The 27991-nt window shown below is 39.7% G+C and overlaps 1 protein-coding gene across 10 annotated transcripts in view; it reads right to left on the bottom strand.

Annotated features, from left to right (window-relative positions):
- mllt10 (MLLT10 histone lysine methyltransferase DOT1L cofactor) overlaps positions 1–27991 on the bottom strand; it is a 254428-nt gene that overhangs the window by 22473 nt on the left and 203964 nt on the right. For all 10 annotated transcript variants that reach the window (XM_033015422.1, XM_033015430.1, XM_033015441.1 and 7 more), the window contains 2 exons: positions 21803–21920; positions 1280–1349 (listed from right to left, as the gene is read on the bottom strand). In XM_033015422.1, coding sequence (XP_032871313.1) covers positions 1280–1349; positions 21803–21920 — 188 coding nt within the window. The remainder of the gene's footprint in view (positions 1–1279; positions 1350–21802; positions 21921–27991) is intronic.

Here is a 27991-nt window from a genome sequence, read left to right as displayed (position 1 = left end):
CAAGATATTGATTTGGTGCAACCTATCTCTCCAGAAGGGTTCCCAATGATTCATTTGAGAACAGACATATTAAAGCAATTTTAAACAATCCTGTGCAGATGTTGTTGTTGATGTATAGAAATGCTAGGTTAATATTTAGGGTATTTAGCTACTTAGCTTTAGTACAGGTCTTTTGGATTTTGCATGTTGATCATTCCAGTAAAGGACAATAGGATACTTTGAAAGATTGTCCCTTTTTCTCCTTACTACCACCTTAGTTATCCCCCACCTTTCACATTAAATTTGAAAAGACTAGAACTTCTTGACTTGATCCATTATTTTTGGGAGAAATGTTTGCCCGAAAACATTTAACAAATCATTAATTACCCATAGCATATTCTTGGAAACTTGGAAACTTTATTTGTCATTCAGATCTTTCGGTCTGAACAAAATTTTGTTGCCTTGCAGTCATACATATAATAAAATAACAAAACACACAATAAACACAAATTTAACATCCACCACAGTGAGTTCACCAGACACCTCCTCACTGTGATGGAAGGCAAAAATCTTAAGTACCACTAATTTTCCACAAAATCTTACTTTCTTGTATAAAATTTCCCCGAATAAAGTTTTGTGAATGTCCAAATAAATGATACTGGGCTATCCTCGTCTCAAAAAATCAGATGTTCATTGATATGAATTGGTAAGGCATATTCGTTTTAAAGATGCAGCATGAAAACAGGCCAATCGGCCCACCGAGTCCGCGCCTACCAACAATCACCCATACACTAGTTCTATCCCACATACCAGGGACAATTTACAGAAGCCAATTAACCTACAAACTGCACATCTTTGGAATGTGGGAGGAAAGGGAATCCCCAGAGATAGGTGTTCAGTTGAAAACAGGGTTCTCAAAGTAATCACAGCATCTGGTTAAAAATGTAGTTGTACTGTTTCTTCTATTGTTTTACTCTTCTAAGCATACCAACAGCAAACGATATTCTGAGACTACAGCATTCGAAATAATACACCAAACTGCCAGATTGGATATTCAGGTCCAGTGGGATTTAACTACAGAATGTGCAGCACTATGTTTCCTAGTCTTCCCTTCTAATCTCCCTTCCACCACCCCTGTCACCCCAGAGTCAAATAAATTATCTCATATGAGTAGTAGGGATTGACAATGACATCTGGGTGAGAGCATGAAGGGAAATTAGCAATACGACCCATGCTATTTCCTTTATCACAGATAATAATGAAATATTTTAAATATGTGCAATCAACTGGATGTACATACCGTGGTGAAAGACTTCCTTTTGGTGAATTGCTCCTCCCAGGAACACTGTGGCCATTCTCCAAATCTTGTTCTGAAAAGTAAATAACGTTAATCAACAAAATTGTTCAGGTAATTATCGTGATAAAATTATTTTTGTCAAGATTGGATATATCTATTTATTATACAACCTTTTGTCTTACTTCACATTTAAACCATTTGTAAAAATCAAAGGAAAAAGGGGAAAGCCTGTAAATGTGTTGTAGATTTGTACACAGAATATTATATTCAAATTCTACGTTCTAAATTTGCAATAAAATATGCAGGTAATATTGAATATTAATTTGCTATGCCTCAACTGGAAACAAAAACTAAAGACAACTAAAATTAAGTAGCAAGCACCTCTTTCCAATAATCACATTTTCTAATGTGGGAAGGAACTGCAGATGCTGGATTACACTGAAGATAAACACAAAATGCAGGTGTAACTCAGCAGGACAGGTAGCATCTCTGGATGGAAGAAATGGGTGAAGTTTTCGGTCAAGACCCTTCTTCAGACCAAATTTTCTAGCCCTTCTTTTCCTTTATTTTGCACATAAAACTGCTTTTAAGTCATGGAGCGGTTCTGATGAAGTCTCCCATGGGTCAGTGCGTTCCTGACTTCTGCGTTTGTCCATTGCAAAGGAGAAGTCTTCTTGCATTTCAGACATTGTGCCCAAGGCAGAACCAAGTCATGCTGAGAATAATGCGGCTGAACTGCTATCTACCTCTTTGGTGATCCTCGGACTATCTTTGATCGGACTTTGCTGGCTTTATCTTGCACTAAACGTTATTCCCTTATCATGTAACTATAACTGTAAATGGCTCAATTGTTTTTCTGCTGACTGGATAAAGCAACTAAAGCTTTTCACTGAACCTCAGTACACGTGACAATAAACTAAACTGAACTGATCCAGTCCCTTGGCTTTACAGCAGCCATAGCTAATCCATATCAAGCAACCCATTGATTTTGGAGTAGATTGCTAAACTTTGATGGATAAACTAAGTGTTTTGCTGATATTCATTTTTAACAAAATAGTATTAACCCTTTAAATAGCATTACAGGGTTTAAATTAAAATGAGTATTCAATTTAAAGTTTTAAATCTATCTCATATAGTTTTAAACATTTCTGGTATTTAAAAAAGTTAACAAAATGAACACCCTTCAACAGCATGAACTGCCAACAGACCATGGGAGTGAGGATCTAAAACAGAAGCTTAGTTGCTGCTCACTGACCACTTCACTTTGCAGGACCAGGTATGGTAGCAAGGCTTCCAGCCCACAATCACAAGATAGTAGAAGGAAAGTGCAAATGCAGAGACTGCTCCAGAGAGGTGTAAGCAATTTCAAATATAATACAAATGAAATTGTTCCAAGTGACAACTCTGTACATGCTATCCAATCTTCTTTAATTATTCAATCAAGACAGTCACAGTTAAAACTAAACAAGGAATTGCTTTTGATTGATAAAACAAAAATATTTGGTAAAATGTGCTGTGTAATGTAGGTATAAAACATTAGCAGACCAATAATGCACATCCCATCTTTGAATGCTGACATGAGATGAATCCGTGAAACAAAAATAATCATATAGTTAAATATTAAAAGTATAGTTATTGGCTGATATTGGAAAATTGTAGTTTCATGATAGCAATGGCAAAATAGAGGTGTATTTATTTTTCAGCCCCACACGGAGGATATAGGGGACAACCAGTCTTGGAATACCAGGTCTAAAAATAATCTGTGGGTTATGATAGCCTAGTGGTTATGCAACAGGACTTATTCCCCAGAAACTGATCTGAAATCCAAGTCAGTGATAATACTAATGTGGAACAGAAAATAAACATTAAAAGCATGTGAAAAACAACAATCAACTGGCTGCCTAGATTAGTCCCCCCCCCCCCCCCCCACCAATTCCTTTGACAGGTTGAATAGAAATGTCCCCAGTCTTATTGAACACGTAGATGAACATCCTCAAGGGGTGTAATCAGATGGAAACTGATTCAGATGCGATATTTAAGAGCTTGTTCAAAGAAGGGGCATATTTTATAGACAGAGATACTTGCAGGGGAATGTGTGAGGAGATTATTATTTGTCTTTAGTTTTAGCTTGAACCAGGACATCTGAAGATTCAAAGTTTAATATAGTAATTGTGCTGATACTGACCCCAACCAACTACGTAATGAATATCATCCATTCCGTAGGTTTTACTTTTATAATGCCATTTAAACTTCACTTGGATTTCAATCACTTAAATGTAAAAGTAATTGGGAATGGGGTGCATTGGAACAAAAATTTGCCCTCGGTACATATTAACTGTAATGTATGCATGTTGGTAGGTGCAATCAAAACAAAGATCTTTTTATCATTGTTGTGTTATGAATACCACAGAAAATATTATGTACTCTCAAATTCACATTTAATAGAATAAAGATTGGTTAAATATATAGTTATTAGACTGCATTTCGGAAAAGTCCCAGCTGAGAGGAAGGCAGCAAAATACTGAAAATATTGGGGGTGAAAATGACTTCAGGACAGTTTGTTATGAAATGAAAGAAATGGTAACAGAATACTTATACAGCTGAGTGAGTATAATTTTATGGATGAGAAATTGTGCTCAGCCAATTGATGACTTCTTTGACAAAGTAACTAGCATGTTAGATAACAAGGAAGCCAATTAATGTAGCAAAATTTGTTATCCATAATTTGGTCTGTGAAGTGCCCCATAAAGGATTACTGCATTAGATAAGCACCTGTGGACTTGAGCGTAATAGGTTAAGTCCAGGGCTTCAGATATGGAGCTTTATGTGTGGGCCAGATATATTGTCAGTGCAAAGGGGCTAGGAGCAAGGCCAAGTGTGCATCCAGAGTCAAGGTCTGGAATAGTACTAGGTGTGCAGTCAAAGCTGGGACCAGGGCAGTGTTCAGCACCGAGAACCTAAGCAGGTAAGCAGCTATGATCAGGGTTGAATAGGGGGGGCAGATGTAAGGCTGGACGCAGGGACAGGAATGAGAGAATGTATGCAACTGGAGTCAGGGCCAGGAGTAGTACCAGGTATGCAGTGAGACCCAGGTTGGTCAACATGGGCCAAGTGTTTGATTATAACCTGATTTTCCATTCATGAATACACCAAGATCATTCATGTACTGCACGTGTTGATCAGAGCCTGGGCTCTACTGTGGAATGTAATTAGGAATGTAATTTAGTTTAACCTTATTCATAGTTAATCCAATTTAAAGCATATATATTGCATTCAAGTGTAAGTTAAAAGACTTGCTACAGTTTGCACCATATTGCACAATTTCAAGCTGAAAAATGCAAAAGTTCCGTACCAATGGGAGGGGGGATACCCTCCTCCCACACTATCCCCCCCCACCGCCCTCACCGATCGGTACGCTCCCTCGGGCTTCGTCTCTCGCAATTTCTCACTCCCAACTCACACCCAATGTTGGCAGCCCTGGTTTTTATGCAATAGAGCTATACAGCATGGAAACAGGTCCTTCAGCCCACTTTGTGCATGTCGATCAAGTTGGTATTCTGGGCTAGTCCTTTTGCCCACATATGGCCCTTACCCCTTGTATGTCTTCTTTTACATAAAGCTCTTCTCCTGACTCTTTAATACCATTATGCTGCTGCTTGATCAACCAGGCCTCATAGTAGTCACAAGGCACAATTGTTGTCCAGCCACAGCTGGCTTATATATTGTTGCTATCCTTCCTCATTAGGAACAACAGAGTGCTACTAACATTTTCTTGCAGCACGGATATATCTGTGCTAGTGATTAGTGCTGTGGTGCATGCTACTCTTCAAATTCAGCAGGGTGATTTGATTCTTCCTTAGTTTGCGGATAGAGTATATAATAAATTAAAAATAAATAACACAATCAGATATTAGACTGTTATTGCATGTCTTTTTTGGTTTGACCTCAATGTATGGATATGTTACATATCATGCACATCACTGAATATAATCCAAATGACATGACACATACCATATGTCCAGTGCTGTTCACCAAGTGCAAGCAACCCCACATGTTTCAAGCTCTCCCTGCCAAAGAGCTTCATCATATGGACTCGCAACATATGGTCTTGTAGTGTACTGTCTCTTCTACCCTGAGCCCTCCAATTATATGATAATTTTTCCTGCAAACATAAGAGTAGTGGGGATCACGATACCCCAAATTCGCCATGAGGTATTTCCTGCGATACATTTCCTTCATGGCATGCACAACTATATGGACATCTAACTTTAAAAATATCTGAATACACGTCACAGACTTTTTTTCCCCTTCGTCACAAAGCATAGAAACTTGCTCTTTGGCTATGGAGTCCACCCTCAGTTCTACTAATCCCATTCTTATTCTGCAAATATTCCCATTAACCTCCTCCCAGCTTCTCCCACTCGCCCACACGCAAGGGGCATCATACAATGGACAAATAACTTGCCAATCTGCAGATTTTGGGGATGAGAGAGGAAACCAGAGCACCTTGAGCAGGGCTTGAAATTAACGGTTGCCCGGGTGCCAATGGCAACTTACAGTCCCGCCGGGCAACCTAAAAGCCATGACATTTTGCCCGGCTTGGCCAGCAACCGGGACACCCGTCCACCATCCGTGTCCGGGTCTCGGCTCTCGGTGCTAGCTCTCGGTTCAGCGCTCGGCTCCCCACTAGCTCTCGGGTCTCCGCTCGGCTCTAGCTCTCGGGTCTCAGCTCGGCGCTAGCTCTCGGCTCGGCGCTAGCTCTCGGCTCGGGTCACGGGTCTCCGCTCGGCCGAGCACATCATCGCCCGTGGTTGTGCGCATGTGCGGCCCTGCACATGCGCACTGCCACGGCAACTGGTCGGCGTCGGCCACTTTCTCCCTCCCTTTGTATTGTGGGAGTTCTGATCGCCATTGCTGTCCAGTCGCTGCCTCATCGCGACCGCTGAAAAACAACGCAGAATCACTCCCTGGAGCTGCAGTAACTCCCTGGAGTAACTCTTGCTTCTTGGTTTCCTGATTCTCCAAAAGTATTCGAAATGGTATTTAAATTGGTGGACCCACCACCACCAAACACCAAACTCTGAAAAATAACAGCCTACTGCATTTTATCTGTTTATTTATTGTGTATATATATGGTTTATAGTTTATAGACACACTGAACCTTTATCTCCTGTTCTGTATTATGTTTACATATTCTGTTGTGCTGCAGCAAGCAAGAATTTCATTGCCCTATCTGGGACACATGACAATAAAACTCTCTTGACTCTTGACTTGGACTTAAGCAAAAAAGGGTTCTTGGGGGAAAAAAAAGCTACCTTAAATTTAGTTGCGTCTGGTTGGTACCTATGGTAGGGTGAAGACTATTCCATGCTTTAATTGTGCGGGGGAACTCCATGGAGCAGCCAGCATCTCTGGATAGAAAAAATTGGGTGACGTTTCGGATAGAAACCCTTCTTTACATTTCCTCTGGTTTTAGTGTTTTTAGTTTAATTTAAAGATACAGCGTGGAGACAGGCCCTTCGGCTCACCGAGTCCATGCCGACCATCGATCACCCATACTCTAGTTCTATCCCACACATCAGCAATGTAAGTCAAGAGTGTTTTATTCTCTCACGTCCCAGTTAGAACAATGAAATCCTTACTTGCAGCAGCACAACAGAATATGTAAACATAGTACTCTGGAAACAATTTTATAAATGAGAAAACAAAACTCCATACAGACAAGACAGCACCCATATTCAGGATCAATTCCAGGTCTCTGGTAATTTTAGGCAGCAAATTTATGGCCAATGTACTGCCCCAATAGCCTTGAACTGAATTAAAACATACAGTAGCTGTAAAGGGGGACATAGCGTCACTTAGAGATTTAAGACTGAAAATGGAGAGTTTCTTTTTTTTTTAAGTAACCAATGTTATCACCGTATAATTTTTTGTGTGTTGGAAAATAAAATATAGTGGCACAGCTGGTGGACTTGCTGCCTCACACGCCAGAGATCTGTGTTCGATCCTGTTCTCGGGCACTGTCTGTGTTGAATTTGCACATTCTCCCTGCAAGCATGTGGGTTTCCTCCCACATCCCAAAGACGCATTGGCTTTGTAGGTTAACTTGTCTCTGTAAAATTGCCCCTAATGTGCAGGGGGTGGGTGAGGAAAGTTGGATAACAGAACTTGTGTAAATGGGTAGACGAAAATGTTGGAGAAACCCAGCAGGTGAGGCAGCATCTATGGAGCGGAAATAGGCGATGTTTCGGGTCGAGACCCTTCTTCAGTTGATGTCGGGGGGGGGGGCGGGAAAAAGAAAGGAAAAGGCGTGAGAGAGCTGGGAATGGGAGGGGAAGGAGGGAGAAAGCAAGGACTACCTGAAATTGGAGAAGCCAATGTTCATACCACTGGGGTTTAAACTACCCAAGCAAAATATGAGGTGCTGTTCCTCCAATTGGCGGTGGGCCTCACTCTGGCCATGGAGAAGGCCCAGGACAGAAAGGTCGGATTCGGAATGGGAGGGGGAGTTGAAGTGCTGAGCCACCGGGAGATCAGGTTGGTTATTGCGAACTGAGTGGAGGTGTTGTGCGAAGCGATCGCCAAGCCTGCGCTTGGTCTCACCGAGGTTGATCATACGCTGAATAACCATATTTTTGTTTGGAAGTGGAAAGAGATAATAGAAATTGCATTCATTGCAACATGTAAAAAGAGATGAGATACTGTATTGTAATTTTGCTGCATGTCATTGTGGTATATATCATGTCTTGATTGGCGAATATGTTTAGTTCGTGACTTTATTTGAAGCAGAAATAATATGTGAATGCTTCATTGACCATAATTCCGACTGGTAACTACGCACTTCGTCCGAGCACATTATCGCACGCGTCATGCAAGCCATCTTAAATGACCACCTAATCTGTGATTTGGCAACCTAAAAAACTGCCAAGGTTGCTCGGCTGGCAACAGGGAAAAAAAGTTAAGCGAGAGCCCTGTTGAGTCACCCCCATGTGGTCACAAAGAGAATGGGCAAACTCCACAAAAACAGCACTGGAAATCGGGATTAAACTTGGGTCACTGGAGCTCCGAGTTAGCAGCTCTACTAGGTGTGGCACAGAGCAAAGTAACATAAACAGTCATGTTACATTGAAAACCCATTTTAGAGATATTGGTAGAAGAATAAATACTGCCAAATATGCCAAAGAGAATTTATTTGTCGTCTTCAAACAATGATGAGAAATCATTTACATCCACTCAAGAGGGCCTACATTTAAAACTCTATTAAATGACAACAGCTTTTAACCATACTGCTAGCCCCAAGATGTAAAAACAGAAAATTCTGAGCAAGTCAGACCACCTCTCTAAAGAGAGAAATAGCTTAAGGCTTATGATCAAAGATTTTTTATCAATTGTTTAGGAAGGGACTGCAGATGCTGATTTAAACCGAAGATAGACACAAGTAGCATCTCTGGAGGGAAGGAATGGGTGACGTTTCGGGTTGAGACCCTTCTTCAGACTGGTTAGGGATTAGGGAAACAAGAGATATAGACGATGATGTAGAGAGATAAAGGACAATGAATGAAAGATATGCAAAAGAGTAACGATGATAAAGGAAACAAGCCATTGATTGCTGTTTGTTGGGTGAAAACGAGAAGCTAGTTCAACTTAGGTGGGGGAGGGATAGAGAGAGAGTGAATGCCGGGGCTACCTAACGTAGACTGGGCGATCGTTTCGTTGAACACCTTCGCTCAGTCCACCTGAACCAGCCTGATCTCCCGGTTGCTAAACACTTTAATTCTCATTCCCATTCCTACACAGACCTTTTTGTCCTTGGTCTCCTCCATTGTCAGAGTGAGGCTAAACGCAAATTGGAGGAACAGCTTCCCATATTTTGCTTGGGTATCTTACAGCCCAGTGGTATGAATATTGATTTCTCTAACTTCAGGTAGTCCTGGCTGTAGTAGCCATTTAGCTTAACTGAGTATGTTATAACTGTAAATTTTATCTGCCTGTAATTATGTGGGTGGGATTTAGGCGTATTTGCGGCTGGGATTCTAGCGCAGACGCCCTAGTAGTTTTAGTTTAGTTTGAAGAAGCATGAGAGAGTTGTCACAGCTTTCGACCATGCACGAGTTTGACCACAAGTAAGATCAAAATGTACTTAAACAAGAAGAAGTTTGGATGAATATCTTACTGTTTTTACTACTACAATAAAGAAACTATTAATTAAGAGTGTGTTTGGAAGATTTATTTGGACGGCAATGAATGTCTCGTGGAGAGCTCGTGAATGTGTTTCGATTATCCCCTGAACCCCTGTCTTCAATCATAGTGACTGAAGGAGGAATCCTTGAAACAATATAACAATCTGTCACTACATCTAGAGTCGAAAGCTACCTTATAGCCAGGAGGTAGAAGATTGGTCCCATAGAAGAGGGAGTCTTTTAAAGTGAAATTACAAGCTCTGATAAAGAGTCTAGAGAAGAATTAGAAGCAAGTTCTGCTAAGTTTTGGAAGGGAGCCAAGAAGTGAGTACAACTGGAATCCAGGTGCTTGTCCTGGTATGTTTTGAAGTTGAGGTAAGATCCTTTCTGAACTGAAGTCACTTTTATACTTCGAAAATAATTGGATGTTTTCTGAAAGTCCAGTTTTGTTTTGGTTTCTTATCGGGTGTTTATGGAACATGGCCGAGAATGTTTATCAATAATGACAGAAGCAAACTGAAGTTAGAGAAATCAATATTCATACCACTGGGCTGTAAGCTACCCAAGCAAAATATGGGATGCTGTTTGTCCAATCAGCAGATTTGGCAGTCTGCCAAGACTTTAATTCATGGAGCAAGAAGAAGCAGGTAAGCTGGGCGAAGGACCGCCACCAGAGGGAGCCGTGGAATCTTCAACAAGCAAGCCAGGTGAAGAGTCGGAACAGAGACAATCTAGCCAACGAACAAAGAAGCCCACCGAAAAGGCCCGAGTTGCATTTCTGGAGAAATGCCAGACGGATAGAGACAAGTTATGGAAGCAGATGATCAAGAAAATTGAAATCCAGAAGAAACTAATGGAATCAAAAGAAAATGCGAAGATAGTGCAATCTAATCTGGAGCAATTATTCAGCCTTGGTCACGATGTTGGAGAAAAGCAAAGGTCATTGCTGAGTTTACAATTGCATGAGGAAGAACTCAAAAGCCACACCCAGTGGTTCCAAGAAAGATTGGAATTTTTCGATGAGTTTGTAGATTGTGTGCAGAAGTGGTTACTTGAAATCGAACAACTTACACACTCTACAGTTGAAAGTGCGATGCAACAAGGTGCTGAAATGGAAGAGGAGATGACACCACATGATAGTATCTCAAATGTATCTACACAAAGATCAAGACATAAATCTGGTTCTGTAGCCAGTTGAGCGTCGCCTCTGCTCGAATGGAAGTCGAAGCTGATTTAGTCGCTCTCTCACCACAAGAGGAGGCCTTGGAGAAGAAACATGAGATTGAGCGACAAGAAGAACAGCTGAGAAGACAAATAGAACAGCTCGAACTAGCCACAAAGTTAGCAGTTGCCAAATTGAAGAAGGAGATAATGGAAAGTCAGGGTTCAAGATGCGGTTCTAAAGTATCTGATGTGATGAGCTCTTATTTGAGAAAAATAACTGCGCAAAGGGAAACGGCAGCTGAATTAAATCTACAGCCACCAGAGGAAGACTGGTCTTGCCATTCAAGTTTAGCACTGAGTAAGTGGATGGTCGTTAAAGCTCTATCTCAACCACAGGTAGTTAAACCGAAGCAAATAACCTTTGGACCATCTGTTAAGGCTCGGGAAAAAACTTATCCAGACCAGCACTCTTTTCAGAGGCCTAACACACAGGCCAAGATTAGCCGATGCTTGTTTATGATACGAAGAGTCAAGTACAAACAACTAGTCATAGGACTCGTGACAAAACTTACTCAGACCAGTATTCTTTTCAGAGGCCTGTTTATCGTCCGTATGCGCCAAGCCAAGGATCTCAAGGTGAATTCTATGAAATTGGTGAGGAATCAAACTGAAATCAGCAAGCTCATAGCTCAACAAAATCTCTCTTCCACCCAACCACCAATAGAAATTCCTTGATATGATGGTGATCCTTTGCGGTATGAAGCTTTCATAATGGCTTTTCACGAAGGAGTAGAAATTAAAACTACTGATGAAAAAGAGCGCTTATGATTTCTGGCGTATTACACAAGCGGACATGTAAAGGTGCTGGTAGAAAGTTATCTAAATAGGCCTGGAGGCCAAGGCTATCGAGAGGCAAAAAGGTTGCTTAAAGAACGTTATGGTAACGAACCGAGGATTGCTAACGCATACATAAAGAAGGCCTATGCTTGGAAAGATATCGTCAGAGGATGTGGAGGCATTGAGTGAGTTTGCGATATTACTTAGAGGTTGTTGTAGCTCGATGAGAAATCTCGACCACATGGAGGAAATTAATGTTGTTAGTAATACTAGAGCCATCATTCTAAAACTGCTCTATAGGCTTAGAGATTAGTTGGAAGATAGGACAGGCCGGATAATGGAAATGGAGAATCAAGAAGCCATGTTGCTTGACCTGGTGGCTTTCTTAGAAAGGGAAGTATTGATTATGTTAAATCCACGCCATGGGAGTATTCAAGATCCTAAAGCAATTGCAACTGTCAAAGTTTCTACCTTTACTAAAACAAAAGAAAGATCAGGACCTAAGGGAGGCAGTTTTGCTTCCGCTATAATACGTGTGGAAATGACAGGAGGAATGAAAGGAGATGTACCTACTATCAGCAAAAAGGATTTTGTTTGTTAGGTGATGAGGTTGGTCACACCATAAGATGGAGTCGAAGATTCAAGAAGAAGGAATATAAAGAAAAGATGGATTTCTTAAAGGAGAAGTGAATCTATTTTGGATGTGTGAAAAAAGGACACATGGTTAAAGACTGTGAGAGTCCTATAACTTGTGATAAGTGCAAGCAAGATCATCCTGAAGCACTTCACACTGAGCAGAAGAAGCTGGAGCAAATAGAACAGGAGGAGAAGCCAGCTCCTAGTGATGCTGTCACCTCACCTCAGATAAACCTGTATCTTCTCTATCTTACCAGTTCAGGTAAGGAATAGCATGGGGAATACAGTGTTGCAAACATATGCATTTTTGGATCATGGACAATTTTATACCAATATCTGAGGTGTTTACACATGAGACCATGCCTGTTTGTCATCAAAATATACCCAGACATGACGACTTGAAACAATGGCCTTACTTGAACGATGTTAAGATACATTAAATAAATTCTGGTATCGACCTACTTATCGGAACAAATGCTTTCAAGGCATTGGAACCTATACAGACTGTGAAGAGCCAAGGGGATGGAAGGACATTCTTGCCATAGAGGGAGTACAGAGAAGGTTCACCAGACTGATTCCTGGGATGTCAGGACTTTCATATGAAGGTAAAATTGCCATTTCAACTTCGATATCACCCAAACCACTTGTGCTGCCATTTCAGAGAGCCCAGAAGCTCTGTGTGTATCAATACCTAATCCTGTATAATTTAGTCACAATTTATCATGTGCTTTTTGGTCACTGAAGCCAGCTTTATTCAAATAAAAAATCTCAGTGATGAAACAAATTAGTCACTATTAGCTACACGTTCACACAACATTGGACTGCAAACTAAGTTTAACATTTAATGTTCTGCACTTACACTCACATATTGAAGAATACATGGCCACACTCCTAAACCTTTCCTTCTGTTTAAATGTTTTACTCTAACATTCCTCTGCTCGTTTTATTATGTTATCTTTTTGACTTTTTCCTTTACCTGCCATGCCTGGAGCACACTGTGGATCAACTCCCTTTCCTTTCTTTTGTGGTAGTTTTTATTTATATAAATGACCCATGTGCTTTGGGTATTGAGGGTATAAACATAGACATAGACATAGAAAATAGGTGCAGGAGTAGGCCATTCGGCCCTTCGAGCCTGCACCGCCATTCAATATGATCATGGCTGATCATCCAACTCAGTATCCCGTACTTGCCTTCTCTCCATACCCCCTGATCCCCTTAGCCACAAGGGCCACATCTAACTCCCTCTTAAATATAGCCAATGAACTGGCCTCAACTACCTTCTGTGGCAGATAATTCCAGAGATTCACCACTCTCCGTTTTTCTCATCTCGGTCCTAAAAGATTTCCCCCTTATCCTTAAACTGTGACCCCTTGTTCTGGACTTCCCCAACATCGGGAACAATCTTCCTGCATCTAGCCTGTCCAACCCCTTAAGAATTTTGTAAGTTTCTATAAGATCCCCCCTCAATCTTCTAAATTCTAGCGAGTACATGCCGAATCTATCCAGTCTTTCTTCATATGAAAGTCCTGACATCCCAGGCATCAGTCTGGTGAACCTTCTCTTTACTCCCTCTATGGCAAGAATGTCTTTCCTCAGATTAGGAGACCAAAACTGTACGCAATACTTCAGGTGTGGTCTCACCAAGACCCTGTACAACTGCAGTAGAACCTCCCTGCTCCTATACTCAAATCCTTTTGCCATGAATGCTAACATACCATTCGCTTTCTTCACTGCCTGCTGCACCTGCATGCCTACTTTCAATGACTGGTGTACCATGACACCCAGGTCTTGTTGCATCTCCCCTTTTCCTAACCGGCCACCATTCAGATAATAGTCTACTTTCCTGTTTTTGCCACCAAAGTGGATAACCTCACATTTATCCACATTATACTGCATCTGCCATGCATTTGCCCACTCACCCAACCTATCCAAGTCACCTTGCAGCCTCCTAGCATCCTCCTCACAGCTAACACATATATAGAAATGCATCCTTACGGAATTCACAAATCACTGTCCTAAAAATTATTACAGAATAAAACTCACTCTCAGGGAATTTGAGTGAAATAAAAGCATATAAAGCAACAATTTTTTTTCCAACTCACATTTCTTGAACATTACAAACATCAACTACACTACGATCTGTTTTAGTTGCATAGGGGTTTTAATTTTGCACTAATACTGTTTTGATTTGAACATATTTAACTTTCTTTTGTTTATTGTGTTATCTACGAGTACTGTGTTTAAAAACCTGTTATGCTTCTGCAAGAAAGAAATTCACTGTTCCATTTTCGGTACTTCTAACAATACAACACTCTCGCCTCTTGACTCTCTTGATTGACTCCATTTTTATCAGGGCTCCTTGATACCATACTTGATCATGTGCTACCATGCTGTCAAAGACAAACACTCTCACCTTAGCTTTGGAATTCAGCTTTTGGTTCCATATTTGGACCAAGATTGTAAGGAAGACAGTGCCAAAACTCAGATAGCGCATCAGTAAGGTTGTCAACTGGGAGTAAGTGCCATCGAATAACACTTACATAATTATGTCATTTTGCTGATGAGAATAATTTATATGGCGATAATTAGTCAACTAGATTTGTTCTGCATTTAGTATTCAGGACACAAGCAGTTGACTTTTTACTTTGTCAAAAAATACTAACGTTTTCACCATACTGGAGCAGGTGGGCTAGAGATGCAGAAAGTTCAGGATGCAAGTCTTCAGATATACTGCTTGGATTTTCTCACCTGCATTTTTCACCACTATTCACAACTAGATCTGGCAGGACTGCAGAGCTATGATCAAAGCTATTGGCAGTGGAACCTCCTAGCTCTTCATTGCATGTTAATTTTGCAATCAAGTGCACATGCAGTCTTGAGTTGCAACAGCATATTGCACCTCCATTTTACACGTATCTGGAGCTGCTCTTGGCTTGTCTTTTATACCCCTTTTTGAATCTTAAGGCATTTGATAAAGTCCCTCTTGGTAGGCTGATCCAGATTAGGATGTATGGGATCCACAGTGACTTGGTCATTTCAATCCAGGACTGGCTAACTCATAGAAGAGAGGGTTCTGGTGGAAGGGTGTTATTCTGGTTGGAGGTAGGAGTCCAGTGCAGTCCCACAGGGATGTGTGCTGGGACCTATGGTGTTTGTGATATATATGTAAATAACGCGCGGAATATAGATGGATTGGTTAGTGAGCATGCATACGACATCAAAAATTGGTGAGGTTGTCAAAGTATGCAGCGGGATATAGATCAGTTCCAAAAATGGGCAGAGAATGCAGATAGAGTTTAATCTGAGCAAATGTGAGGTGTTGCACTATCAAGGTCAAATGTAAGAGAAAACTATAAAGTTAATGGCAAGACCCTTAACAGCATTGAAGTACAGAAGGATCTTGGGGTCCAAGTCTATAGCTTCCTGAAAATGGCAACACAAGTAGATAGTTTACTACAGAAGTCATGTATGCTTGCTCTCATAAGTTGGGGCAGTGAGTATAAAAGTCAGGAAGTCATGTTGCAATTTAATAAGACTTTGGTTAGGCTGCATTTGGAGTATTGTGTGCAGATAATAGGTGGAAACAAGGGAGGAGGAAGATGATGGACAAATGGAGACATGATGGGGAGGGGGAAAGGAATATTTGCGAGACAGTAGCTGATGGTGCTTGTTTCCCTGGTGTGGGGATGGGATTTGGTTTCCACTAAAACGATGCAAGATATTCCAAACATTGTTGCTACTGAAAACACAGTGAGGGCAAGATCAAGTTGATTTATCATTCTTGTTAGTTTGCTCACTACTTGCCACAGATCCAATCTCGCAGATTTGGCCTTTAAATATGTTCATACCGTGGCTCTTTGAGAAGGCTAGTGACCCTGTCCCAAGACTTGATATAACTCTCTGGACGTTCTTGCGGTATGCAGGTCTCTGCTGCAGTACAAATAAGTTGCTCTTCAAGACAGCTTTAAATATTCCTGCTACTAAAATTAATGTAGAATGACGAGGAATTTAATACAGAAAATGTTGAAAATGCATCCTTGAGCAAACTTTGACTGTTACAGCCATATATTTATAGTTTTTTTCAATATTGATTCAACAGTGTCTCAAAGCTTGGTGCAAAACAGATGTCAGAGTTACAAACAATTACGCAAAATTAGAAGCAAAATCATTTAATACGACCGTCATGCCAACAAACAACTTCCCACAGAAGCACACATACAAGATAAATGATAAAACCCTCAAGAACAAACAGCATTCTGATTTGCTGTTGTTTTTCACAATTCTTTATCTTGCTGTGGAGTAAACTTATATTTTAAGTTTCATCTATTGAAGCCATTGAAGCTGTATGTTGGCCAGCCAATTTGAGTCTTGTAAAGGAACAACTCTGGCCTCTCCAGGAATTTCCCTTATACAATTGAGTCACGTGACCTTCTGACCTCCCTTCAAGCCAAAAGCGTGACTGATTCATTCTTGTAAATTGCCTAACCCTTTCCCAGGAGGTTGATGGTAGGAAGAGAGAAAAAGGAAGTATGGCTTCCTTCAGATGTCACTAATTCTACGGGGAAAATGATGCAATCACTACACCAGCTCTACAGGAGTTAAAAGTTAGGGAACAAATGATTATAAACAGAGATTCTGGCAAACGGCAGCATGTTAATACTGTATATGGTGGAGAGGAGAGGGGGAGAGAGGGGGGGGGGGGGGAGGGGGGGGGGGAAGGAATAAAAGGGACACATTTTCGACATTTAAAGCAACAAGTTATCTCTAACAGGTTAAGGTCTTTGACACAAAGTAATCTAATATAGTTGCTTGAACAATAAAAAAGGAGGCGCAGCCCATTCATGACGAAACATAGTGCTGTGTTCTTATTCACTGCACAAAACTAAGAGAATTACACACATCAATCACACAGCCACAGGAGACACCGCAGCGTTTAGTCAAACATTTACACTTAAGGCACTGAAAAATAAACTATAACATTCAATAACAGCAACATTAACATTTTTTTCTTCAGACATTTAAAGTATTTTATCTAAATCAGTACCATGAAGACAAACTGAGAGATGCCACCGAGAAAATTGTAAAGCAGCGGACATCTTTCTTTTAGAATTGGAAACTAAGTCCAGAATGATTCTAAAACTTTGATCAGTAAATGGTCAAAAGCAGGAATGAGAATATCTGCATAATCACAATTAAAAGGAAATCACTTCCCAATCACCCATTTTACTTTTACTTTTTCCTCCACTGTAAGAAAATTTGTCCTATTCTTGAATATTTTAAGTGACTGCTACCGCAGCTCTCGGGGGTAGAGATTCTAGATGTTCACACCCACTGAGGAAAATAAAACATGATTTTTAATCTTAATCTTCAATGATCTCGGTATTCGCCACTCAAGCCAGTTTTGCTCCAGCTAGCCAATGAGTCTACATAGATAAAATCGAAATTATATTGCTTTAAATTCTGAAAATGTATTCTTGATTCCAGAATTTGTGGCAATTTTAAATAGAATTCATTAGTTATTATCCTAATTATTTTGACTATCTCGCAAGCTTTAAATACTCCAGCAATCAGGTGGGAATTGTGGAAATTGGCATCTCGGTTTGAAGAACCACATAGATTTCAAACGTTTTACAAGCTGCTGACCAGTTGAGCATTTCCAGTATTTTTTGTTTATGTTTCTGATTTCCAGCATCTGCATTTTTTTTTATCACCACAATAATAGTTGAACAGAAACAAATATTGAAAATAAAATTTGAAAGCAAAAAAAATAGATGTTCTCATTTTCTTATGCTTTTAAGTTATGCTATTTGACTGCTTATGCTTTTATGTTATGCTATTTGACTTACTACACTGGGGCAAATATATATTACATCTCTCTCTAAAATAGCATTTGGGTTCACTCCACAGCCCCAATTGTCTTTAACCTTAAGCGCTAGTTTGTTGACACAACCTTATTTCAACTTTGGACTCCCGTGTGTAACATGAATGCCTGTGTGTAGACCAAATTGTTTCTTCTGCTCTTTTCGGGCCCTTCTTTCCCATTGCTTTCATTTCCTGTCACCCCACCAGGTCACTTTTCATTTAATTGCTATTCGGCACATATCCTAAACTATCATTCTGAAGAGTCCATGAGAGGAATCATCTTTCCCACTAGCAGAAACCCAAATTCTCCCATCCTTTACTCTTGCTGAATTCTGAACCCAGCTAGCCTGCTGGGGCAAACCTCATCAATCCTCTTACCCCTATGATCATTTCCCTTTAGCCTATCTTTTTCTTTTAATCCCAAAGCAACCCTGCATTACATTTAACATCAAGCTATGCAGTTACAATTACGTATGGTTAAACAGTGAACAGAAGAAGGCAGCGGCTCTGTGAATACCGCCATCATCAATAAAGGTTGAGGTCAGCACATGCAAGACAATGGTAAAATATTTGCAACCATCTTCAGACACAAACATTGAGTGAATGATCAATTTTGGCCTGCTACCAAGGTTCCCAGCAAAAATGTAAGGTTGTCTTCAACCATTTCAATTAAATCCATGTAAAATCAAGACCATTAGGTTCAAGTTACACGAGTTATAATGTTGAATTTATTACAAAATACTAGAAAGGAAAGGATTTGCAGCATTATTGGGAGATGATGTGTGGGGCAGGAAGCCATATGGAACAACTGAACTGCAATTCAAATTCTAAAAATAGAAACTATGGCATATACCTGCCAAAACACAAAAAAGCCCAGATATATTACATTCACAATAAATTGGACTAATGAAATTTGAAAAAAAGTGTTGGGCAAACTTAGCGGATCAGTCTAAGAAAAGGAAGGAAATACTGTCTGATCCACTGAGTCGAATTTGATTGGAACTTTTTGAATAAGTAACGAAGAAGGTTGGTTAAAACAGGGCCATAGACGTAGTCTCTATGGGCGTAAATGCAGCCTTTGACAAGGTACTGCATGGTAAGTTCCTCTGGCAGGTTAGATCACAAACGATCCAGGGGGTGCTTCTTAACTGGATGCAGAGTTGGTTTCATGGTAGCAAGCAGGTGGAGGTTTTGTTTTCAGACTGAAGATCTGTGAGTACTGTGCCTTATGAATTGGTGCTGGGTCCATCACTGTTTGCCAATATATAAACAATTCGGATCACAATGTGTAAGATTAATAACTATAATGCAGCAAACAGGACTATTTTAGATGGGGCATCTTGGTAGGCATGGTCAAAATGGGCCAAAAGGCCTGTTTCCATGCTGCAAAGTTCTATGACATTATGACTCTATACCCCATCTGCTATTCACTGCAGGTGCATCTTGAAGTAGTCCCCTGATCCAACCATCTTCTTCGGATTATCAATTATTTTATATCTAGGTAAGGAGGAGGATGTTAGCTGGTGACTGCAGATTTCAACAGTGAAGAGGACGCATCAAGACAGCAAGTTTTATTGCTTGGGCTCTACATATGTGATTCTACTTAAACACATCTTACTTCAGGTTGGCATGTCGTCAATGTCAAGGGTTGCAGAATATTCTGGACAGGGAGAATGAAGTGATCGAGACTGCAAAGCACATTGGTATTAATAACATGGAAAAAGAGTTATTGCACCCAGTCCAATTTTAAAAAGCTGGGAAAGAGATCATAAAGCAGTACTGCAAAAAGGCAGTAATCTCATGATTACTCCCAATGCTTTGTCCATTCATGGGAAGACAGTGCTGATAAATGCAAAGTAGAAGAGGTAGTGTGAGACAGAGGGCTTTAAATTCCTGGGATATTGGGACTGATTCTACAGAAAATATGATCCATACAGTTTGGGACTGATTCCAGGGAAAATAGGATCCATATAGATTGCACCTAAACACAAACAGGGCTATTATCCTTGCAGACACATTTGATAATGCTGCCGGGGAGAGGTTAAACTAGCTTGGCGGGGAGATAGAAAGCAGAGAATCTTGTGCAAGGGACAAATCAGAAAATTGACAGAATACACTTGCTTGAAAGAATGCAGATCCAACAACATTCAAGAAGCCTGACACCATCTAGGACAGGGGCTCCCAACCTTTTTTGTCCCATTTACCCCTGGCAACTTTAATAGCACATAACAATGTTATTTCACTTATTTATGAACAACTAATGATGAACAGATACCGGTAAACCAGAACCAAACAGTTAGTCAATGAAGAAAAAATATGTACAAATCAAGAATCAACAAATTTACCCCCTGGGGGTAAATTTACCTCAGGTTGGGAACCCTTGATCTAGGACTTTGACAACTCATCCACTTCACTGAATATTTATTTCTGCAACCATCAGACTACACTCTCTTTTATACATATTTTGAATATACCTGACTTTAAATAAAGCTCTAAAAATGGAAGGCAACTAATTTCTAGCGTTTCTAACATCAAATTCTTCATGGAAAGTTACAAGATTTATAAACGTAATGCCAACTCTGTAGGGAGAAAGTTAAATATCATCAAAAAATGTATATGTTTTTGAAGAAGCCTTCTCCATCATCATAGAACATAAGAAAAGCACAAAAGCGGAAGGTCATTCAGTCAATCATGCATTTGCCAGTCAATAAAAAGTGTAATGCCACCTTACAACACTAGGTTTGCAATCGTGTAGATCAGAGCTATTAAAGGACATGTTCAAGCACGTTAAATGTGGACCAAGGATTTCACCCTTTAAAACCCTTTCAGGCAATGATCCTGATCCCCAGCTAGCACTGCATAGGTGGGAAAAAAAGATCGCTCATCTCCTCCTTCAACTGATTACTTTAAATCTCTGCCCAATGATTTATGACCTCTCAACTAAGGGAAAGAGAACATAGACAGCACAGCACAAAACAGGCCCTTTGCCCCACAATATCTGTGCCAAACATAATGTCAAGCACATCATTTATCTACCTGCACATAAGCCATGTTTCTCCATTCCCCACATATCCATATGCCTATCCAAGTCTTTTAAATGTCACTAACATATCTGCTTCAACCAATGTGTCCAGGCACTCACCACCCTGTGTGTTAAAAACTTAATCACACATCTCCTTTAAACTTTGCTCCATTCAACTTCAAGCTATGCCATCTGGTATTTTTTCACCTGGAAAACAGATTCTGACCATCCATCCTAACTGTACAGAAATAGATTCCTCCAATTACGCTAGGACCCTCTCATAATTCTACGCAGTTCAAATATGTCTACCCTCAGCCTCTTCTCTAAAATCTTCTAGTCTTGGCAACATCCTCATAGATCTTCATTGTGCAGACAAATCTTTCCTATAACACAGTGATCAAAAATGTATACAAACTGAAGTATAACTACTATTATGTTATGTTTAGGCTTAAACATCTTGTTCTCACATTCCATGCCTTGGTCTTAAAGAAATATATTTATTTTGAAACTTATCAAGTTATCCTACCTCCTTTAAGAATTAGTGGACATGCACTATTAGGTTTCTCTGTTCCTTCCTTTGTGTATTCTCTTGCCATGTTGTTCTTCCTCAATTCCATTACTGGCAAATAAATTTCTAGCCTGAATTCTGTTTGCCACTTTCTATCCAAATGCCCAGACCATTTATAAATTCTTGCAGTCTAAAGCGTTCCTCCGCATTGTATCATCTGCAAGCATCTTTATCACATTTCTCTTAAAATTGAAAATCTTGAAAACATTTGCGATTTACATTTTCCCTCCTTTTCCACTTCTGCTCAAACTTACCTGCTGGACTGGTTTCAGACTGTGCAATAAGAGCTACCATTGCCGAATTAGGATTTAATTGATTTCCAAACATGTGAGATGGTGCAAGATTAAAAGATGATCCAGGTAGTGCACTTGCCTGTTGAAGAAATGATAAAGCACAGTTTGAAATTCATGTAAAACAAAGGTTTATGAGACAAAACACTTGTAATGGGCAAACCTAGAACTGTTGAATTAATACATTTATAAGGAATGGCAGGATTTCTGACTACTCTTCCCTGTATCATTACTTCCCATGTCAATTATGCTGCTGGCAAGTCAGCAATTCTTTTGTATCGTATCAAAACAAGGCTCCGTCAAACCAATCACCAAAGTTACTCCTGCACAATTTTTTAAAGGTGAACTTTGCCCCTTCTTATCCTGTTGGTTAGGATTTGATTTGGTAGCTACTGGCTGCCCTCTAGTTGTTATTATGTGAATCTAGTTATGTGAATCTAGTGAAGACGAGCAGAATATTCTGCCACATAATCACTGCCAAACAATTTGGTGATTTTTAATAGTTAACATACAAGTGTAAAAATGTCAGATAATTTGTTCCAACCGACTCCATCTAAATTCTGTCTTCGCTGAGAGCAAATAAATCATCAGAGAATAAGCATGAAACAGGAGTGCTGGATAATCAGGTAGCTACCACAATTTCTAAGCCAGAAATGTTTATATTAATAACAAAGATGCAATCATATTCAATGTTAACAATATTCTGGATGTCTTGATCGGAAGTATAGCATTCAGCTAATTCAATTTGATTATTATGTTGTCATGATGATCATCTAATTCAGGAACCACATACTTATAGAATTTCTAATTGTCAGTTCTTATTTTGCAGATTATCAGACATGATAAATTTGAAAGCAGGTAACAATCTTATTGTTGTGTTCTATTAAGTATAATTGTAAATATTCTATTCAGTAATTCAAAACATTAATCCCAGTTAAAGAAATCCTCACTGCCCAAAACATTTAGCATAAAATAATTTACTTCATTCTCTTCAGTTCTGCTAATTCCAACAATAGGTTATCCGAATTAGTTCGGAAAAAAAATTATTGTAATTTGATTTTTGTGCAGTTAACGGTTTTCTTGCATAAAACGTTACAAAAATTGTACAACTGATAGGAAGCAAAGTATTGCTAAAACAGTACACAGAAAGATACAGTTATATTGAATGGGTTATGGAGGGGACCCTCCATATCCTGCATCTAGCCTGTCCAATCTAAGAATTTTTTATGTTTCTATAAAATCTCCTCTCATCCTTCTAAATTCCAGTGAATACAAGCAGCCATTCGTTCATCATATGTCAGTCCCGCCATCCCGGGAATTAACCTGGTGCACTCCCTCAATAGCAATAATGTCTTTCCTCAAATTAGGAGACCAAAATTGCACACAATACTCCAGATGCGGTCTCATCATGGCCATGTACAACTGCAGTAGGACCTCCTTGCTCCTAAACTCAAATACTCATGCAATGAAGGCCAACATGCCATTAGCTTTCTTCACTGCCTGCTGCAACTGCATGCTTACTTTCAGTGACTGATGTACAAGCACACCCAGGTCTCATTGCACCTCCCCTTTTTCTAATCTGACACTATTCAGATAATAATATGTCTTCCTGATCTTGCCACCAAAGTGGATAACCTCACATTTATCCAGATTATACTGCATCTGCCATGCATCTGCCCACTCACCAAACCTATCCAAGTCATCCTGCAGCCTCATAGCATCCTCCTCGCAGCTCACACTGCCACCCTGCTTTGTGTCATCCGCAAACTTGGAGATGTCACATTTAATTCCATCGTCTAAATCATTAATATGTTGTAAATAACTGGGGTCCCAACACCGAGCATTGCAGCAGTCCACTAGTCACTGCCTGCCATGCTGAAAAGGACCCGTTAATTCCTACTCTTTGCTTCCTGTCTGCCAACCAGTTCTTTATCCATGTCAATACCTTACCCCATACCATGTGCTCTAATTTTGCACATTAATCTCTTGTGCGGGAACTTGTCAAAGGCATTTTGAAAGTCCAGATACACCACATCCACTGGCTCTCCCTTATCCATTCTACTTTTACATCCTCAAAAAATTCCAGAAGATTGACTAATCAAGTATGATTACCCCTTCATAAATTCAAGCTGACTTTGACAGATCCTGTCACTGCTTTCCAAATGCGCAGCTATAACATCTTTAATAATCAACAAGCATCTTCCCCACTACTGATGTAAGGCTAACTGGTCTATAATTCCCCGTTTTCTCTCTCCCTCCTTTCTTAAAAAGTAGATTTACATTGGCTACCCTCCAGTCCACAGGAACTGATCTAGAGTAGAGAGAACATTGGAAATGACCACCAATGCATCCACGATTTCTAGAGCCACCTCCTTGAGTACTCTGGGGATGCAGACCATCAGCCCCTGGGGATTTATCTGCCTTCAGTCCCAATAGTTTACCTCACACCATTTCCTGACTGATGTGGATTCCCTTCAGTTCCTCCCTTCCATTGGATCCTCAGTCCCCTAGTATTTCTGGGAGATTGTTTGTGTCTTCCTTAGTGAAGACAGAACCAAAGTACTTGTTTAACTGTTCTGCCATTTCCTTGTTTCCCCATTATAAATTCACCTGTCTCTGACTGCAAGGGACCTACATTTGTCTTCACTAATCATTTTACATATCTAAAGAAGTATTTACAGTCAGTTTTTGTATTCCCTGCAATCTTTCTTTCGTGCTCTTTTCCCCCTACTTAATTAACCCCTTTGTCCTCCTCAGTTGAGTTCTAAACTTCTCCCAGTCCTTCGGTTTGCTGCTTCCTCTGACCAATATATATGCCTCTTCCTTGGAATTAACACTTGATTTCCCTCGTTAGCCACGGTTGAGCAGCCTTCCTCGTTTTATTTTTTCGCCAGACAGGGATGAATAATTTTTGGAGTTCACCCATGCGGTCTTTAAATCTTTGTCATTGCTTCTCCACCGTCAACCCTTTAAGTATAATTTGCCTGTCTATCCTAGCCAATTCCTGGCTCATAACTTCAAAGTCTCCTTCATTGAAGTTCAGGACCCTAGTCTCTGAATTAACCGTGACAATTTCCATCCTAATGCAGAATTCCCCCACATCATGGTCACTGTTGCCCAAGGGGCTCTGTACAACAAGATCGCTAACTAATCCTTCCTCATTACACAATACCCTGTCAAGGATGGCCTGCCATCTAGTCGGTTCCCCTACATATTGGTTTAAAAAACCCATCCCAGAAACATTCCAGGAAATCCTCCTCCTAAGCGCTGTTACCAATTTGGTTGGCCTAATCTATATGTAGATTAAAGTCACGCACGACTGCTGTACCTTTGCTACATGCATCCCTAATTTCCTACTTGATGCTCTCCCCAACGTCTGTACTGATGGTTTGGTGGTCTATATACAACTCCAACAAACGTTTTCTGCCCTTGGTTATTTCGCAGTTCTACCCACACTGATTCTACAGCATCCAAGCTAATGTCTCTCCTTGCTATCGCATTAATCTCCTCTTTAACCAGCAATGCCACCCCATCTCCTCTTCCTTTCTGTCTATCCTTCCTGAATATTGAATATCCCTGCATGTTCAGCTCCCAGCCATGGTCACCCTGGAGCCATGTCCCCGTAATTCCAACTACCGGTATCTCATATTCAATCATAGAAACAATATTCACACCCTACAGAATGTGCTGAACCACACACAAATTATTCCAAACTGACTCCTGGCCCACAATGTTTGTGTTGAACGATGCCTAGTTAAACTGATCTTATCTGCCTGTACATGATTCATATCCCTCCATTCCCAGCACTTCCATGTGCCTATCTAAATGCCTCTTAAATGCTATTATCATATCTGCCTCCATCACCACTATCCCTGGCAATGCGTTCCATGCCCCCACCACTCTTAGTGTGAAAAAACATTAAACTTTCTCCTTCAACACCTTATAGCAATGCTCTCTAGTGTTGGACATTTTTACCCTGGGGGAAAAAGGCTCTGTCTGTCTCCTCTATATATGTGTCTCATAATTTTATATACTTCTATTCAACCTCTGATGTTCCAGAAAAAAACAACCCAAATCTATCCAATCTCTTTTTGTAGCTGAAACCCTCTTATCCAGGCAGAATTCTGGTAAACCTCCTCTGCACTCTCTCCAAAACCTCCACATCTCTCCTGTCATGGGGCAACCAGAACTGCACGCGGAACTTTGTCTTTTTTGGTCACATTCCTGCCACCCTACTTGCTTATGACGGGCTTGATATTATTTACTAGAAAAATGATCTAACATATTGTTCATTCAATAAATCATTACATGGAAAAGTACTGAAGTTTAGAGACCAATGAAATTCCAAGTTTGAAATTCTGATCTGTGCTAACCAAAGCTGGCCAGAGGTATATCTTTATGTCAAATATGGAATTCTTCAAGGACACAAGCTCATAATAATCACTCCAAACTTAGGCAGCAAGATGCATGCATTGAAGTAGCTTATAAACACAAATCTACCCTCAAAGAAACATTTACTTCCAATAGTGCCTGTGTACCTCTTCAGCAGATGGGAAGAAAAAATTACTGCAAAAATATCATGACAAAACCAAAAAAGAAATAGGATTGAAAGTTATGTCCACAGCATAAATTTATTAAGTTTAAAATGTATTAAGTTTTACTTCACAAGCTTAAACTTTTTAAAAATCATGTATTTATCAAAAGGCACACTTATAAATGTTTATCAATACCAGTCCTAAATAAATTGAAATTCAATCATTAACAAAAGTATGAAACAGTGGTTTCTGCTTTTCATTCAGCCTAGTCATAAACACCATGATTTGGTGACACAGAGAACATGTAATAATCCTACTAATTATTAATTCTTATTCATTCAGCCTAGCCATAAACATCATGATTTGGCAACAGAACTTGTAATAATCCTACTAATTATTAAATCTTATTAAGTCTGTCAAGTGCTTATGTCTTCCACTTATAAACTGTCTGCAGAGGTCAGAACACGTTACTTCCAACATCAGTCCCTAAAATGCTACGTTTCCTTTGCTATACTCAATTTTCAGAAAAACTACAAATCACTCCATTAACTTCAGAGACGGAAGTCAAACAAGCTTCTACTGGAATAAAAAAGGCATCATAAGTATGTGTTTTTCACAATGTAGAACTAAATGATAAATCACAGCTCGACCATAACCCCATCTTTGAACTGTAATTTTGGCAGTCAGCCAACAGTACAACCAGTTAGCTCTTCCGAAGTTTGTATTCATTCATGTTGCAAACCGCAATTCTGAAGGCTCTAGGACTTTAGCCAAACAAGGAAAAATAAACCCTTAAATACATCATGCAGATTTTCCTAGCCAAATCCTCACATAATCCAATTCAATGTAAAAATTATGTTCTTTGCATGCACATACCAATGCTGAAAAATCTACGGTAGATTAGAACTCTGTGGCACTACACTATTAAAGTGTGACAAGAAAGATAGACATACTACTGAAAGCATTGTCTAGAGCAGTGGAATCGATCATGAAAAAAAATATTCAGCTTTAAAAGCTTCTGGAGATTATTATAGTAATTCAAACATGATTGAATATTACGTCTAATAAAAATTAACCACCACAAATAATTCAAGTCTTCACGAACTTGATCTCCATTCAATAAACATTGCAAAATAATAATTACTGATAAAGTATCTATTTCATCTGTTTACTATTAATCAGTCCAAGCTATTCCTTTTTTTCTCTTACAAATCAATTTAGCATTGTCTTCAATGTGGTTAATTTTGGTTATTCATTGCTGATATGGGTTAATGAGATGAAGTTTTCCAGAGAATTGAGGGACAGTTACTGTTTATGAACCCTTATAAAAGGCTAGGAAAGCAGTACCCAGCAAATCTTTTACTTGCCATGGTTTGTTAAACCATATTTAACAAGCAAGTAAAATTATTGGAAAGATGGAATCAACAATAAAGATATTTTCTTAAATATCATGATAGAATACAAATATTATTGATACAATTACAATTGTGACACTTTGCCACCTGCCTTAGAGTTTGAATTAGACAAATATAAAATCTGCAAGAAATATGGCAACAATCTGAACTAAAACATTTATTTGAGGCACTGACCCTTTGTTCATTCTGCAATCAAAGAAAAA

This window comes from Amblyraja radiata, chromosome 2 (genome assembly GCF_010909765.2).
Source record: "Amblyraja radiata isolate CabotCenter1 chromosome 2, sAmbRad1.1.pri, whole genome shotgun sequence".
In the NCBI taxonomy this organism is placed as follows: domain Eukaryota; kingdom Metazoa; phylum Chordata; class Chondrichthyes; order Rajiformes; family Rajidae; genus Amblyraja; species Amblyraja radiata.
This window is presented reverse-complemented; position numbering and strand designations above follow the sequence as displayed.